Source organism: Cibotium barometz, chromosome 62, assembly GCF_041138505.1.
Source record: "Cibotium barometz isolate CiBa-2024 chromosome 62, ASM4113850v1, whole genome shotgun sequence".
NCBI classification, from domain to species: Eukaryota; Viridiplantae; Streptophyta; class Polypodiopsida; order Cyatheales; family Cibotiaceae; genus Cibotium; species Cibotium barometz.
The window spans coordinates 2,296,882-2,314,729 of record NC_141107.1 but is presented as its reverse complement, the minus strand read 5'-3'; the positions used below and the strand labels follow the sequence as shown (position 1 = coordinate 2,314,729).

The 17,848-nt window shown below is 47.8% G+C and overlaps 1 protein-coding gene across 3 annotated transcripts in view; it reads right to left on the bottom strand.

Moving 5' to 3' along the window:
* The window catches only part of LOC147604009 (NADP-dependent malic enzyme-like), a 57,383-nt gene that overhangs the window by 7,457 nt on the left and 32,078 nt on the right, over positions 1 to 17,848 (bottom strand). For all 3 annotated transcript variants that reach the window (XM_086795426.1, XM_086795425.1, XM_086795427.1), the window contains 8 exons: positions 17,717 to 17,815; positions 17,478 to 17,525; positions 17,239 to 17,292; positions 15,816 to 15,914; positions 14,616 to 14,705; positions 14,321 to 14,398; positions 14,149 to 14,223; positions 13,849 to 13,939 (listed from right to left, as the gene is read on the bottom strand). In XM_086795426.1, the coding sequence (XP_086651552.1) occupies positions 13,849 to 13,939; positions 14,149 to 14,223; positions 14,321 to 14,398; positions 14,616 to 14,705; positions 15,816 to 15,914; positions 17,239 to 17,292; positions 17,478 to 17,525; positions 17,717 to 17,815 (634 nt within the window). The remainder of the gene's footprint in view (positions 1 to 13,848; positions 13,940 to 14,148; positions 14,224 to 14,320; positions 14,399 to 14,615; positions 14,706 to 15,815; positions 15,915 to 17,238; positions 17,293 to 17,477; positions 17,526 to 17,716; positions 17,816 to 17,848) is intronic.

The following is a 17,848-nucleotide window of genomic DNA, read 5'->3' as shown; positions in this document are numbered from 1 at the left end:
AGCTTTTTAGTTCAGTACTTTTTCATTTTGTTGGGACGACAGAGGATACCCCACATAGGTACACTGATTTGTCTCATAGGCCGAGTTCGGTCTTTTGGAAGACATTAATAAAATCTCTCTCTCTCTCTCTCTCTCTCTCTCTCTCTCTCTCTTTTTGAAGACGTTAATATAACATTTCATTTCATTTCATTTCTCTCTCTCTCTCTCTCTCTCTCTCTCTCTCTCTCTCTCTCTCTTCTGTTCGTGCCGTAGTCTCATCGCCCCCCCTTCTTCCTTGGTTGTCGGCAGCACCTTCAGCTTGAGGGCTTTTTCTATTATCGGCAAGTTTCGGCCTCTACTGGTCTTCGCCCCCAGGAGGACTCCATGGGAGCCGCTTCGTCTCCCCCGACTGAGGCCGCCGTTACTTGCCTTTTGTTTTCTGAAGTGGACCTGCAACTTCTCGCTACGACTGTAGCATCCCTAGAGGCCTCCACTCTGGTACTACACAAGATTGTCGGTAGCCGCCGTGGCCAACTCAGAGATCTCCTTCAGGCTAGCCTCCTAGGTGCGCCTGCAAAGTTCACAAATATTCATACATTGGGGCGTAGCTACAACCAGGTTGAGTTCGATTCACCAGCGGCATCTGATCTTGTCATGCAGTTGAGCCCCGTTGCATTGTGTATGGCCCAGGCCTTCTTTGCATGGTGGCAGCACAACTTCGACCCAGCATCTGACCCTCTAGCTGGAGTTTTAGGCTTTCCTGTGACAGTCTCCTTTTCATGCCTTAAGAAGGAATACCTTCCTCTTCTCCCGGTGATTGGTGGTGCCATTGGGAGAGTGATGGAATCCCCCCCCCACCACTGTCTCGGCCCTCGCACGAGCAGCCAGGATCTCATCTCTCCGCATCTGTGTTGCCTCGCCAGATTCAGTGCCTCACATGATATCTATTCCTAGTCTTTGGGGTGACCCCATTATGCAGAGAGTGGAGTATTCCGGCCTTCCAGGCCAATGTTTCATTTGTAGGCACATGGGTCACCTAGCCAGAGCTAGCCCTCGACGTCAGTCTAGGAGACCGCCCCCACTGGTTCCCCCTCGTGCTTCCCGCTCAGATCCGCACCAAGGGGCCAAGGGAGGAGTAGGTTCCCAAGCCGCGAAGCACTAGGTACTGACCATGGATGACCCATCAGCCGGAGAGTGGCGGACGGTTGGCACCCGCCCGGGTCACTGGCCGAGCACCAGAGCGAGCAACATGTAGGAGGATTCGGTTCTGTCAGAGAACCGTTACGAGCACTTGTCACAACATCTGCCCGCAAACGACGGGCCCCCTCCAGTCACGGAGAGGGCCCCTCCGCCCCCAATTTGGCGGCCGATTCCTCGTCGCAACTCCTCTTCCATCCCTTAGTGCCCAATAGGACTAGTTGACTCCACTATCTCTCCTTCGAGCCTTTCCTAGCAACCTTCCTCTGTGATGGATGCCTCTCAGCAGTGTCTCTCTCCAGCCTCTCCGCCTTTCCGCTCCTCCTCTACCTCCTTCCCACCCTTGCCTCCGGCTCTACCCCATCAGCCTCTTCCTCTTCTTCCGTGCCCACCATCCCCCCCCCCCAGAGACCAGGAAGGGGAGATGTGACCTCTAGCCTGGAGGTGCTTCTCTTTGTGTTCATGCATACCTCTATCGCAGTACCTCTTCCCCCTTCTTACAGGTATCTTCATTGTGATCGATGGAGCATGGAGTATGCATACTCTCGCGCTCGAACAGAGTGGCACTACATGGAGGTGGAGATGACCGTTGTGGCCTCACCCATGAAGGCTCTCCCACTTGAGTCTCCAGGCGGGCCACCTAGGATCTTGGGGCAGCCTGTGGATTGTAGTTTCTTCCGGTGTGTTCCGACGGAAGGGACAGACAGGTTTGAGGAGACCGTAGCCCCTATTTGGATATGCATGGTCTTTCACCACTCTAGACGCTCTATGCTAGAGAATGGTGCGATGATTTTCTCTTTCCCCTTGAGCGCAACCCTAGGGATAGAGTGGCATCCAGAGTCGGTGGCCGCTCTACCATTCAGGGCCAGGCAGTTGATCTATCGCATCATCTTCAGGATCTTCACATCACCGACGTTCTTACTCATCTTTGGCCTCTGGCTAGGATGGAGCTTGGTGGATCAGCCCACAGAGACCACGAAGGGGAGATGTGACCTCCAGCCTAGAGGTGCTTCTCTTTGTGTTCATGCATACCTCTATCGCAGTACCTCTTCCCCCTTCTTACAAGTATATTCATTGTGATCGATGGAGCATGGAGTATGCATACTCTCGCGCTCGAACAGAGTGGCAGTACATGGAGGGCAGGATCCACGCCCACTTGGTGACTTCGCACCAGGACAGATTGTGACTATTCCCCGTCTACACCCGTGCCCAAGACTCTTCGAGTGGAGGGCAGTTCCGATCGTTCCGCCTCACACAGTGTTTGATATAAGGATTGTCTCATGGAACATTCAGGGTTTAGGGGGGCCTCAGTGCTTTCATAGACGAGGTGTCCTTAGAGGAGAGCTTCAGTGAGCTATGGTGGGGGGACCTATCGACATTCTTTTACTGCAGGGGCATCACCTTACCGAGGGGCGCACCCGCCGCTACGGGAAGATTTTACCAGGCAGGAGTCATACTTTTTGGTCCCCATCCTTCGGCTCTTCAGGGACGCAGGGAGGAGTGTCTCTCTGTCAGTGAGCAGCTTCTGCCATCTGTGATAGGATCGGGAGTCATAGTTCCAGGACGTGCTCAGTGGGTTGCCATTATGATGGGTGAGGATAGCATTGGCTTCCTCAACATTTATGCCCCGAATACTCCTGCAAGTCGAGCTATCTTTTGGAGCATTGTTCGACAGGCCCTACCCCAAGCTCATTTTTGGTGCATGGGCGGTGACTTCAATATGCTAGAGGCAACAGAGGACAAACTTGGAGGTGGCACGGTCACAGTCTCACGAGCGGAGTACTCTGCCCAGGAGGAGATGATACTGATTCTTAGGGGACTGGACCCTTGGCATCTCCCAGAGTTTGGGCGTAGCCCTGGGAGTCTTAGTTTCTCTCGAGCAGATAGGCGGAGCACTGGCCCCAACCTCTCTCAGCTGGACAGGTTTTACATCGATGAGTGGGCTTGCAGCCGTGGAGGCATGGTTGGTATTCTGGCAGGCACTCCTTTCTCAGATCATGCCCCAGTTATTTTCTCCCTAGAGGACCTATGGAGGCATGACAGGCATGCGAGCTCTAGGATTCCAGACAGCCTCATTCAGGACCCCGAGATCTGCAACCGGATCGAGCAGATATGGGCAGGACTTTTCCTCAAGCTCTGCAGCGTGCACTTTGGATGATGGCCTAGGGGAGATCAGTGTTTTCTTATAGGATGCAGCCCGGAGTAGAATGGAGGGATTTCGGGAGTAGCAGAGGAGCTTGAGGAGGAGCCTAGCCTCTTTACAGCGTCTTTAGGAGAGTTTTCCAGAAAGCCCGTGGATTGAGAGAGATTGCTACCGCCCGCGTAGAGATTCAGTCCATTGAGGAGAGGAGGGTGGAGTACAAATATCATGCCAGGGCTTCATTCTGGACTCAGGCCACAGAGTTAATGGAGATTTCTTTAGCTGGCCCCCACAGGAGGAGAGAGTATTCGCAGGTTGCGGGGCCAGGATGGAGCTATTGTTTCTGACCCCCCACATGTGACAACTATCGCCATGAATTTCTTCCGATCTCCTCACTGGTGCCCCTTTATCCCCCTAGGTGATGGACGCGCGCGAGAGTCGGGAGGCACACGAGAGAGGTGGTTCCTCCCTCCCTTCATTGACCCCTTTCACTTCAAAGGAGCTGGCGGTGGCCGGTGACGGCATTAGCCAGGGGAAAATGCCCGGGGGTGGATGGACTTCCTGTCTCTTTCTTCACCATTGGGACCTCATGGAAGATGGCCTTCGCACTACCTTCAATGAGATTATGCTCACAGGTGCCATGCCAGAGCGGATCACAGAGAGCTTGATACATTTGATTCCCAAGGAGGGTGGTGACAGATTGGATATCCGGCAGTGGAGACCCATCACCCCTCTAGGGACGGCCTATAAGATTTTGGCCAAGGCCATTAGTAGGCGACTTCAGCCTTCTCTCCCAAACTTGATCCACGACACTTAGACTGGTTTTGTTAAGGATCAGAGCATTATGGACAACATCTTTACCTTTTGGGAGGCGACAGCTTCGACCAGGATGCAGCAGCAGGACCTCATTGTGCTACTCCTAGACTTTGAGAAAGCTTATGACAGGGTGGATTGGAGCTTTTTGGAGGGCACTATGAGCCGGATGGGATTCCCCGTGGAGTGGATTCATGGAGTCTCAGGACTTTATTCAGCATCACATAGCCAAGTTCTCATTCACGGAGTCTGAGGCGACAGATTCCCCCTTTCCCACTTGGTTCGACAAGGCTGTCCTGTGGCACCGTACCTCTTTCTATTTGTCACCGAGGCCATGAGTAGTTTTCTCTCCACCCAGGAGACCGGACTTCAAGGATTGCCCCTTCCCCTCCGCACGCAATAGGAGTTGCTAGACTCAGAGTTTGCAGACGACACAGCAGCCTACCTTGTAAGAGGTGTTGGGAGTGTCCAAGATTCGCGGAGGCGATCGAGATTTTCTGTCATGCATCAGGAGCGTAGATCAACTGGCACAAGTCGTGTGGTTTTTGTGTAGGGTCAGCACCCACCCCGACTTGGCGACCAGTTGAGGCTTTCCAGTGGATCCCAAGGGGCACTCCAATTCGCTACCTCGGTTGTCAGGTTGGCATTGCTATCTCTCCCGAGCAACAACTTGCACCGCTTCTTCTAAGTATTTGGAAGAAGCTTTTATACTGGAGCTCGGCGAGGCTATCCTTAGCGGGCGGAGTGGTGGTGGCGAACCAGGTACTACTTGCCACCATGTGGTACATCACTTCATGTTGGGCCTTTTCTCGGGCATGTAGTGGCCAGGTACAGCGTTTGATCCAGAACTACTTGTGGGCCGGAAGTGATGGGCTATGGGCTATATAGCGTTTGATTCCGCTATACAGAGCCATGCCCTGCTGGGCAAGTTGATTGTCAGAGGACTCCTACCCGATGGTGAGCCCTGGAAGGACTTCCTCTTGGCCCGGATTTCAGCCCGCACTCCAAGCCTTGGGAGCCCGTGGCCGCAGAGTACTAGATGGATTTTCAGAGAGATACGAGCCTGTGGTTTGAGCCCAACCTTAGAGGACAGATTCGCAGCCAGTCTACTTCGTGATTGGGATCATCTCAGGCCAGCCCTCAGACAGTGTTCTAGTTGCCTCAGAGAAGCAGCTTTGGTAGCCCTTGGTTTGGAACCCCGGACACATATATCATGGGGTGCCTTGATCATGGGACCAGCCAGGTCTCTCGGAGATTGGATTGCACACAGGCAACTACCTCAGAAAAAGCAGGTGAGAGGCCTCACAGGGATCCGAGGTAGAGACAAGCTCAGCATCGACATAGACTTAGCTATTCCTCGGGAGTGGCTGACTCCTATTCCAGACCCGACCCCCCCTGGGTGTGGTTAGGTGTGTTTACCAGACACGATATTCTTGTAGCGGTCCATGGAGCAGATAAGGACAGTAGTCTGCTCACTTTCTCTATTGGATCCCATGGCAGATTGGAGAGATCAGAGCACCCCTTGGAGGATCTCAGAGGTTGCACCTTGCAAAGGGTGAGGGTGATAGGTTTTCGGGCATGGGAATGGCACATAGATCCAGCACCGGCCAAGGTGGCCAGGGAGAGACTATGGTGGCTATGGATTTGGGAGTGCCGACCTCTCACATGGCTGCAATGGGACCCGGGAGAGTGGACTTGGCATTATCCCGCAGATCGGGAGGAGACTCTGGATGTCCCCTTCTTTGCATATACAGTGCGGCTTGGCCTAGCAGGATCCAAATCATAGTCACAGGGAATGGGCATTTTTAGACTCGGGACTGTTGGGGATGGCAACGTCTTTCGGTTCCCATTCTCGTCCCATGTTAGTGGGAATGGCCATTCTCAATCTTTTCCGTCCCCGTTCCCCGTCCCCATTTCGTGTCCCATGTGACTATGATCCAAATGCCAGAGAAAGATGGCACTCCGGCAGCAGCAGCACACTGGCAGTCTCAAGGCCTATCACAACGCTTCCTTTCAGATTTTTGGAAGAGGCTTTGGGACAGATTCCAACTAAGGAAGATCACTCTCTTTCTTTGGCTGATGGCACACAGGAGTTTGGCGGTCGGTACTTGGTTGGCAATTGGAGCCCGGTCAGCAACCTGCACGAGGTATGGCCACCCCTAGGAATCTCAGCGACATTGCCTTTGGGATTGCCCGAAGGATCAGCACATTTGGCAGCGGATTCTCCGCATCTTCGCTATGGACAAGGCATCGACCTAGATCATCACTTGGGGTATTGTTGCTTGGACCACCGAGGCTAGAGTGATCAAGACTTATGAGGATGGGGGAGGACTAGCCCTTCAGGTCTCCCACCATCGTATCACGGTAGTACCAGTCACAGCCCCACCGACAGGTGACTGGCGACCAGGCTTCTGCCAAAGATGGGAGATTTGCAGCAGCATAGCAGCTTGGCACATTTGGCGTGCTAGATGCAGCGAGGCCATCGAGGGCAACCACACTCTGCTGGCTGAGACCATCAGGAGCATCTGGCTTGATATCATTCACAACCTCCGCAGTCAGTGGGGGAAGCTTCAGGGAGGTTCTGACCCCATGCGAAAGCGGCGGGAAGCCTTCTTGAGACTTTGAAGGCCTGGCCCTTTCCTCACAGATAGAGGCGGTGACCCCATTTGGCATTACAGACCACCTCTGTGGTTGTTCCCCTCCCCTCCCCCTGTATGAGATAGCCTTCTCCTCACAAAGCGGCCAGTCGGAGGAGAAGCATCTCTTCCCCTTTGATCACTTGTTTCCCACCCTTATATGAGGCGAGTTTGTATCTAGCCCATTGTGGTTGTACTTAGCCCCTTGTGGTCTTTAACTAATTGAAGGATCGTTTTCCTAGAAAAAACACAAGCATGAGTTCATGCGCTCACTTGTAAGAGAACCCCTACTCTCCTCTTCTATTGCAAACTATTTTTGTTGTAGAACCTAGTTATGGTAGAGTACCTTGGCATATAGGCAAAGAGGCTAAGGTTGGTAGAGATTGGACACCTAGTGCATGCTTTATTTTCACATAGGCAGTCTATAGAGGACCCTCTTCCTTGCTTTTGTCTGTTGTTACCAGAGCTCAGAGCAGGATGAGACCTTTTTTTTCACAAAGAAAACATTCTTCTATAAGTAACAATCAAAGAGCCATAGGATACATTTACATGCTCAAAACCATCAAATGAGGTGGAGATAATCTTGGAGAGGATATTCCCTCTATCACTGGTCACTCTCTCAAAGGGAACTACCTCATACAATGCCAGCGCCGCCTCGCCGCGGCCGCGGGGGGGGGGGGGGGGGGGGGGGGGGGGGGGGCAAACTGGCGACCTGCAGTGCCAAATGATCTCGACATCACGATCAGAAAGAGAGGGTCATTGCTGCCATGTGCGTAAGAAAGCCTCTCGCCGCCTATGCATGCGATCCACAGAGCTTCCCGCACTGGGTGTGAATGTTATCAATCTAAATAGCACTGATGGACTCAGCTTTTGGGGGGAAGGGGGGGCTCGATGGCCTCGCTGCAACGGGCCCGCCATATATGCCATGCAGCAATGCTGCTGATGATCTCCATCTCTGACATGTGCTTGGAGACCATGTTTCAGACAATAGGTCAGGATTGGAAACTACCCATCTTTCCCTATATGTTTGCTAGCTTCTGAAACTGTTACACCATTGTATTTGGGGCTGCAAAGTTGTTCAGAGGATGTGGAGCTCTATAACTGTACACCATTGTATTTGGGGCTGCAAAGTTGCGGACCCGTCTTTCCCTATATGTTTGCTAGCTTCTGAAACTGTACACCATTGTGCTCAGAGGATGTGGAGCTCTATGACTCAGCTTATAGGCAGATTATCTACATTGCTTAGGGCTCTATTGCCTGGCTTGCTTAGTCTGGACCACAAATTTTCTTTGAGGGCGGGGACATGGCACTGCCTTTATGATTGACAGGACTGGCCCAGAAGAGCACACTACAGGATATTCCTCTGTAACACTACATACCACCCTTTATGGTTGACAGAGAACTGGCCCAGAATTGCACACTACAGGGACACACACCCTTGGGGAGGCTATGACCACTTGGGAGATTATCACCAGCATCACAACAGCTTTTTGGCAGATCTGGAAAGCAGCATGCACAGAGGCGATTGAGAGAGCATTCAGATTTATGACACCCAGTGCATGTGGCCTCAAAAGGCTCTCCAATATCATGCATAGTAAGCCGTACACCTGGTTCTACCGGAGTAGAAATGGGCTTACATTCATCCATGTGAAACCTTTTTAGCAAACTTTTTATGTACTTAGTTTGCTGCATAACAATGCCATCATCTGTATGCATAAACTGTATGCCGAGATAGTAGTATAAAGGCCCCAAATCTGACATATCAAATTCAGCTTTCAAATCAGCTTTGAAATCTGAAATTTGTGCTTTGCTAGTACCTGTAATGAGCATGTCATCTACATACAAGATGACTATGAGAATATCGGCATCGGTTTTCTTCACATACAATGTGCTTTCAGCTGGACTATTCTCATAACCTTGGCTGGTTAGATGAGCATGTATCTTATCATACCAAGCTCTTGCACTAGCATGGAGAGCAAAGGAGCAAAGGCAGAAACTCAAGTTCGAGCCTTAACGCCGGGGTGCACTAGCATGGAGAGCAAAGGCTCAAACTCAAGTTCGAGCCTTAAGGCCGGGGTGCACTAACATGGAGAGCAAAGGCTCAAACTCAAGTTCGAGCCTTAAGGCCCGGTGTGCACTAGCATGGAGAGCAAAGGCTCAAACTCAAGTTCGAGCCTTAAGGCTGAGGTACACTAGCATGGAGAACGAAGGCTCAATCTGAAGTTCGAGCCTTAAGACTGGGGTGCACTAGCATGGAGAGCAAAGGCTCAAACTCAAGTTCGAGCCTTAACGCCGGAGTGCACTAGCATGGAGAGCAAAGGCTCAAACTCAAGTTCGAGCCGAGCTTGCTTTAACCCATACAATGCTTTGCGTAACCTGCATACTTTATGTTCCTCACCAGGAACTACAAAACCAATGGGCTGATTTACATATACTTCCTCTTGTAAATCCCCATTTAAGAATGCAGTTTTGATGTCCAATTGATGCACTTTCCATCCTTTATGGGCAGCCAATGCAATCACTGATCTTATTGTGGTTATTCTCGAAGTAGGAGCAAAAGTCTCTTCATAATCTATTCCCTTTTTCTGGGAGTAGCCTTTAGCCACAAGTCTTGCTTTGTACCTGTCAATAGTACCATCAGACTTTCTTTTGACTTTGTACACCCATTTTGTTCCAATTACATGCTTGCCTTTAGGCAATTCCACAAGATCCCATGTATTGTTCTTCATGATAGAAGAAATTTCGTCTTGCATAGCTTGCAACCAATGCTCGTTCTCATGTGCTTCTTCGTAAGAAGAAGGCTCTTTTGAATCAAAGAGACCACCCATTGCTAATGCAGACTCCCCACGATGTATATTCAAAGCATGGCTGGAACTAGCCCTTGTTCTACCTGTGAGTGCTCAGTGGAGCTGCAAGTTTGCTTTCTTGCAAAGTTTTCAGCAACCATCTTGGCACTGACTTGGCTGTGTCTATGGCTGTTTGCTCTTCCCTGACAAGATCTTCCATTTCTTCCATAGAAGGGGGTTGGATGGCTGGCTGTTCCACATGTTCTACATGAGGATTTTGATGTGTAGGGGCTGGCTGATCTGAATCCCCCCTAATTGCAATGGGTAAAAGTCCATCAAACATGTCCTGTATACCTGTATCATTGCTTTTATACAAGCTGTACATAGGCTGTTCTGAATTTTCAGCAAATACCACATCTCTACTGACAAAAATCCTTCATGTAGTTGGATTAAAAAGACGGTATCCTTTGCTATCATTGCTGTAGCCCACAAAAATGCATTTATTTGCTTTGTCATCTAGCTTTGTTCGGAGTTGTTCTGGCACATGTGCATATGCCAAACACCCAAATGTACGCATATAATCCACTGTTGGCTTTCAGCTATACCAAGCCTCAAATGGTGTTATGGTTTTCAAAGCTTTTGTTGGACACCTGTTCAACACATGAGTTGCACACATTATAGCTTCCATCCAAAGTTTGTGAGGCAACTTTTATGCTTTCACCATGCATCTTGCCATCTCCATGAGAGATCTATTTTTCCTTTCAGCTACACCATTCTGCTGCGGTGTATAAGGCACAGTACATTGGTGTTTGATGCCCTTTTGAAGCATATAATCCTTGAATGCATTTGACATGTATTCTCCACATCTATCTGAGCGGAGTGTTTGGACTTTACATCACACATATTTTCAGCCATTGCTACAAAGTGTCAAAAGCATGTAAACACATCTGCTTTCGCTTTCAAGGGGTAAGCCCAAGCAAACCTGGAGTAGTCATCAATGAATGTGACAAAGTAAAGATGCCCCCCTATGGATGGTGTCCGCATTGGACCACATACATCACTATGTATGAGCTGTAATTTACTTTCAGCTCTAACAGCTCCATCTTTAGGGAATGGTTTTCGTTGTATCTTTCCCAAAATACACCCCTCACATACATGTCTTGGTGGAGACTCAAGAGGCGGCATATTATCAACCATATGATGCTTCTGCAAAAGCATCAAACTCTGAAAATTTACATGCCTAAAACGAGCATGCCATAGCTCTGCATCATGCATAGCAGGAGTGTGGGCAGCCACTGTATTTGCATCATAAGTGCGCTTGTCATAGCTGTCCAGCTTATACAAGCCTTTGTATCGTGTTCCAGAAGTGACTATTTCATAACCCTTTGATGGGTCTTTTACCAAACACTTCCCATCTTCAAATTCAACCTTTAAACCTTGGTCGTTTATGGCTGAGACGGAGAGCAGATTTTTCTTTATCCCTGGAACATACAATACATTTTTCATACATATATTGGGACCATTGGCTGCAATAAGTATGACATTACCAATTCCCTTTACTGGGTATGTGGTATGATCTACACATGATACAGTGTGGCCATTTGAAGCATAAACCAAGTGCTGAAATACATCTTTGCATGAAGTGAGGTGGCTCGAAGCACCACTATCAAAATACCATGATGCATTCTGTCTCTCAGATGCAATGCAAGACATATCAATAGCACCTCCCCTTTGAGGCGTGGCTGGCTGTATGGTAAGTGGGCGTGTGTCATCACCACACACGATGCCCCAAAGCCCTTTGGCTACCAGCAAATTACGGATCATGAAACTCCAAAGGGATTAGTTAGATCCATCCAGCTTGTCCTCCTGGGTGAGCACATCAAATACACCTATAGCATTCTGTGCCATATCAACAAAATATACCTGCAAGCAAACCAAGCACCAATGTGCACTGCCAAGCAACCAAATGTCCTGTGCAAATGCATGCCTGCAAACCAAAGCAAGTGTAAACCTGTACCAAATTGTCCAATTACACACAATGTGTATACATACGCAACAAATCGCAGCTGTAATGCCCAATTACATGCTCCAATCAGAAAATCCCCAATTTTTATGCACTCCAATCGCTTCAATGTGCATCTAATTGGCCAATTTTCACAAAAGCCCCAAATTTCTGCAAGTGAAAGAGGTTCAATTTGCTGATTTTGACCTCAATTTCGAAAACCCCAAATTGCAATTTTTCAATTTTGCCTCAAATTGAGAAATCCCCCAATTTGCCTGAATCCTGCACCACCTGCAAGCTTTCAAATCTTCCTGGCAAACCCCCAAAATTGTCGAATCTGGAGCGGAGTGCCTGCAAAGCTTATTTTGTTTACTTTGTTTAATTTTTCTGTTTGCTGAAACAAAGGTACCTGCACGTGTGGGCAGTAATGATGCACAGCCGGGTAGATGCAGTACGGAAGCACAGTCGGGAAGAATGAACTTAGGCCAGGAGACACTTCAAGGACTCTTCGCCCATTGGTTGATCTGCCCATTGGTTGAACTTACCTATTGCAAATGGGGATGTGCAATCCAGTCGTGAAGAAGCCTGGGGATGTGCAATCCAGTCGTGAAGAAGCCTGGGCGCTGAGCTTCGACGGACGGAGGCGATGGCCTCTGGGCGGCGGACCAGTAGAGGCGGGCGCTGGAGTCGGGCCAGACAGAGGCGAGCACAGGTGGAGACAGATGCGACGGCTACTGGAGCGAAGCAGCGAACGGTTGCGAGTGCAACTACCGGTCGAACGTCGGCCGGAATGAAATGTCGAAGGCGGGTGCAACGGAGCAGAGAGGCGACGCCGGACCGGTACGCACGGGAGTCGACGGCCGGAAGCCGTGGGAACGGAGCAACGACAGAAGCCGTCGAACGGGAGGCGATGCTGGGCAGCCGGAACGGAACACCGATGGACGAGGCGCTGACGGGGACGGAATGGCAACGGGCGACGGCGGCCGGGACAGAGTTGCTGTCGGATGAACAGAGCAACAGCCGGCACGGAGCGGGTGCGGTGCTGGGCGGCGAGACGGGGCTGTGGGCACTAAAGCCGCCGGCTGGACAGGGCGTTGCCGCCCGCGAGTTGGGCGGTGGTGGTGGGCTCCCCACTAATGCCGCCCGTTTTCGGTGGCCGGACGGTGGAGCAGCGACGAAACTGTCGGATGAAATCCACGGAAAAACGCAGGCGACGAAATTTCACAGTGTCGACGGAAATTCACAGGCTTTCTTCCAGCAGCAAAATTTCAGGGCCAGCTCCCAGCTCTGATACCAATTGTTGGGTGTTGGACTCACACACTCACACACACAAACCTGCACATTAGGGTTAGGTGCAGGGTAGAGAAGCTCACACACAGAAATGAGAGAGAGAGAGAGAGAGAGAGAGAGCCAAAAGTGTGGTATCCACAAAATGCAAGTCAACCCTTGCATGTGTGCCACATCCATATAATATAGAAGTACAAAATATTATAAGTGTCCTTTCACACTTGTTGTCCAAGGGGAAAAACCACATGGGAAAAAGTGCCCTTGGTTAAGCCCTGTTCACACATAGCACTACCATAAGTGAGCATATGCCTACAATCAAAGCCAGCCTGGCCACCCTGCAAACTTGCAATAGCTCCGAATCAATGTGTTTCACAATTGCTTCCACAAAAGTTTACTTTCTGCAGCTAAGGCGCTTTTGGCTTGGTGCTATTTGTGGCAAGATCCCCATACCAAGCTGTTACTGACCCTGTCAATTTAGGTCAGCAGTTTTGGGGGTGAAGTTGAACTTCACATTAAATTGGGAAGCCTTGATCTCCTAAATTCTGGCAGTGAGGACAGTTATCTACACAGTAAGCAAAAAAACAAAAAGAGGGTGTAACACTACAGTCTGCATATCCTAAATCTTGACAAATATGGAGGTCTTCTACTACACATGAAGGGCATGTGTCTTCCCAAAACCTCCATCACATCAAACTAGAGGAATTATACTTTTATCCCATGCAAAGAGTGTCGATGCTAGCGAAGTGTTCCATTACACAAGTTCAATGGATGTTTTCTAAACAACTGTGTTGATTATACTCATTCAAACAAGAAGACAGCTACAACAAAGGGTCCACTTGAGACCAAAGGGAATAAAAATGATGTTCCCTTGAGGTCCACACCTGCAATTCAACCTCCAAATGAAGGCATGGATAAGAGCTCCATTCCCACCAAGTGTGATCATGTGTGAGATAAAGGGGTGGGAGAAAACGTGATGAAAGAGAAAACGACCATAAACACAGCCCTTACCAGCAGTCAAAAGCATATCATCATGCACTCGAATCGCTCCAGATATAATCACACCGAGCCCAGTTCCAGGAAAAATGTAAGCATTATTGGCCTTAAAAAGGACAACAATAACAATCATGGTGAGTGTCAGAGCATTTTTTCAATATTTCTTATTAAAACTAGCAACCCACCTGAAGCTTATCGTAGATAGACAGACAGTACTCCATTGCTTTCAGAAAGTGACTCTTTTAAAAGAATGGAAAACTGACGAATTCATATGCTCACAAAGCAGACAGTAAACGAATGAAATAGTTGCCGTACCTGGCCTGGAATGAACAGCTTTCCATTCAGTGTTACAGGATCAAAAGGACTCCCACTTCCAAATATTGCACGGCCCTGTTTTAGTTGTTGATTAGACATTAGAAAAGCTAAGCTCATTCGTATAGGCAATAAAATGTTTTGCTCTCTTAGGTAAATTGTCAAAATCCTTAACCTGTGTCCACTTGTAAGCATCCTCTGCAGTACATTCAGCATGTGTAGTTGGGTTTGATAGAGCCATAACCACAGGTTTCTGCAATATTGATTGATACATCATTCCTCGAACAATAAGCGACATCAACTCAGAGTCTTCTTGTCTCAATCCAATGCAAGTACAAAGATTTATAATCTTAAAATTTTCTGAGAAGCTACTGAGGTTCCTCATAGCGTATCAAGCAGAAATCAACTGGTGAACCTAACCACAAAGAAGAAAAACTAGGAATACAAAGAGGGGTGTTGCATAGCTATACCTCATTAAAAGAAGCGAGGGATTCCAGAACCTCTTTTGTGAATGTACTTCTCTGTCCCGAAGAACCAATCAGGATAGTTGGTTTTAAAGCCTGTAGCAATTTGAACACCTTTATTTAAGCACTTCTCATGATAACTCCAAAAAAAGTGGTTAAGGCTGCTTGTGTCATGAGAAAGAAAAGGCAGATTAACCGAAAGACTGCAAGAAATCTATTTAGATAGGATGCAACTTGATCAAAAATTGTCTTCAGCCAAAAAAAAACAGCCTATATAGTACATTCTGGCAGGTTTTTCCTCCCGTTTAGCAGCAACCATGGTCCCCATCATCAGGACATGTCTCACAGAATCCTTGGCTTACAAGATAGTTTGTTTGGTTTATGTGAGAGGCCTGATGCAGCCAAATCGTTGGGATAGATAGCACTGGGTTTCAGCCAATCTTGCAACTCCTCGAGCTGGGGTACAGAAGAATAGCTTCACAGCATATTAACTAATCCCAAAGTTGGCCACTAGCTTTCGTAAGCTTTGATGGAATCCAGCCCACCCAATCCAAAGCACTATGTATGTTCAATATCCCATTCAATGCCATTCAAAGCACTATGTTTGTTCAATATCCCATTCAATGCCTTTATGACCCTCTACACTTCTAGATTCCATTGAGCCTAATAATCACGAGGCACTGCAAAGTGGTGCCAAAGTGTAGCAGTGGGACGTTTCCACAAAATGGATAGACCGGAGGTCCATTACCTTAAGGTTTTGGGGTTTGGATGGCTAGACCAATTTGTGGAAACCTTAGTTAAGCACGCATTGGCTTGAACACAACTGGGATGGGTTACCTCCCGGGACTTGGGCCCTCACCCAATTTTTAACATCAAACTCATGATACAATCCACTATTTTCTATATCATGAATTCTAGGGTCCCTAGCAAGGTAATAGGACAAACCTTAACAGCATGAATTACAATTTACTCTCTAAAAACAAACAAAAAAATAGCACAAGGACAAAACACTTTGACCCAAGTTTTTCTTTTTGATTACGGTTTGCTCTATAAAAATAAACAAGCAATTGCACAAGGGAAAAACATTACTAACCCAAGTTATTCCCTTTGACATCTCTATACAATAAATAAAGGGAAACAACCTTCCCACAGTGGACAAATTTGTAAGAATCACATTTCATGCAAAAGAAAAGAAATAGAACACACCTTAACTGCAGACAATAAGTCACGGCACCCTTCATGCTCATGTGCAAAGTTTTTTTTGAAATGCTGTAATGATTCCAACCGTGACTTCACAATAAGACCCTGCAATAGGAAAAGGATAAAGTTGAAATAAATATATGTTTATCATAAGAAAGTCACTGTTGAATGGGAAATAAACTAAACCAGTTGTCACAAGACATTGAAGAGTAGTCTGCTGGATTAAGATGGAAAAGAGCATGCTATACTTTTTTCCAGTTCTCTACAGTTACACAGTAGTGTACAGTATATGCCAAGCTTTATCTTTTGCCAAGTTAATGTATATACTATATGTTAGATGGCCTCCCATTTTTGTTTATTTCTTCATGTTCTATGTGACTATTGTTTGCATTATTCTTTGTAAACTATATAAAAAGACCTGCGCACCAAGGCCCTCTTTGAGTTTCAAGAAGCTTTGCTGGGAGGCTAAGGAGATACTTTCAGAATTCACAAGTGTCAGTAGAGACCATCTCTCTGGAACTTAGGGCTTTTCTCATCTCTGCTACTTAGGGTTTCTCATAGAAACCCTTATTTCTTTCTATTAAGCAGCAGAAAAGGCCCTGGTTTTTCCTGAAGCAGCATCGTCCACAGAGAACCCTTACTTCTCTCTGATTCAGCAAGAACTTGGCTTACCCTTGTTTCTTTCTATTAAGCAGCAGAGAAGCCCCCGGTTTTTCCTAAAGCATCAGCATCACTCACGGGCCAAGCGAAGTAGCACAGATTGGCTACACGAGCAGCATCGTCTGCAGAAGACCGTAAGGGAAGACGCTGCATCATCGTCTACGTAAAGCCCTAGTTTCTAGAAAACCGTGCCTGCTGCATCATCACGTGCTTGAATCAGGTATTTTCATGAGCTTCTCTAACATCATGCCCTTATTTGTACAAAAATCGCTTCAGTTGCGTGCTCGAGATCTAGACAAATAACAGGCAAAATCTCGGTGTCCAGTTGGAGCTACTCTGATGAACCATAGCATATAAAACTAGGTATTGCTGGTTCTGGCTTACACTTCCATGATGATGGGGTATGAGGATGATGAATCACAGAACGCCAGGATTTTCCCTTCCACAGATGCAATGGAAAGCCTTGTTCTTGAGTCCTCCCCTCACACTTACCTATCCAACAGTGATTACGGAAGCGCCATGTCTCAAAACTTGCCTGTGGTGAATTCTCACCCTCTGTCACCCCCCAAAGAAGAAGTTGCCTTTGAAAATACCTACAGAATGTCATTTGCAAGAAGCTTTAACAAGTTCAGAGAATATCCAGAACCTCTTTATGCTGATGTGATCTTCACCCCCTGTGTTAGCGACCCCACTGTTGGCAGTCCTTGAGAATACTGAGTCACGTTAAAAAAGAAAAAAAAAACTGGAAAGAAAGGAGAGAGAGAGAGACCTTTGAATCAACCAGCCAGATTTTCTTTCGTGCCTCTTCCAATGAGACCTTGCCCTGTACAGACACTCCAAGAGTTCAGACTATTTCACCCTTATTCTCAAATTATGACATTAACTTAAATGCTATGTGAGCAGAAAACTGTATTCTGAATACTTGGCATTACTGATACTTGTTTTGTATTGCGTGCTAGATGTTCTTAAATGCTTCTTTTCTACACTTGTTGAACACAGGATCCTGACCTGCTTCGTGATTTCTAAAGCAATCAACTCGGCAATGCCAGTACCAGCCTGCACGGACAAAAACGTGCATGCCAATTCATCAGATTTTGTAAACAAAGAGAACTGTATACACCTTGTAGAAAAGCAACAAAAGCACCAGTCTGTGGTTATACCAGGGGGCTCCTTGCTTGAACCGCAGACTGTGTTTTTGAGTGAAAATCAAGTATTAAGGGAAACGGGATTGCTTTGCTCTCCCTTACCTCTCCTGCTCCAAGGAAAAGGAAAGTATGATCAGCTAATGTGCCTCCGGTCAACTTCAAAGCTGCAAGAATTCCTCCCAAAACCACGACGGCTGTGCCCTGCATTGCTAGCCATCTTCAAAAGGGTGAAGC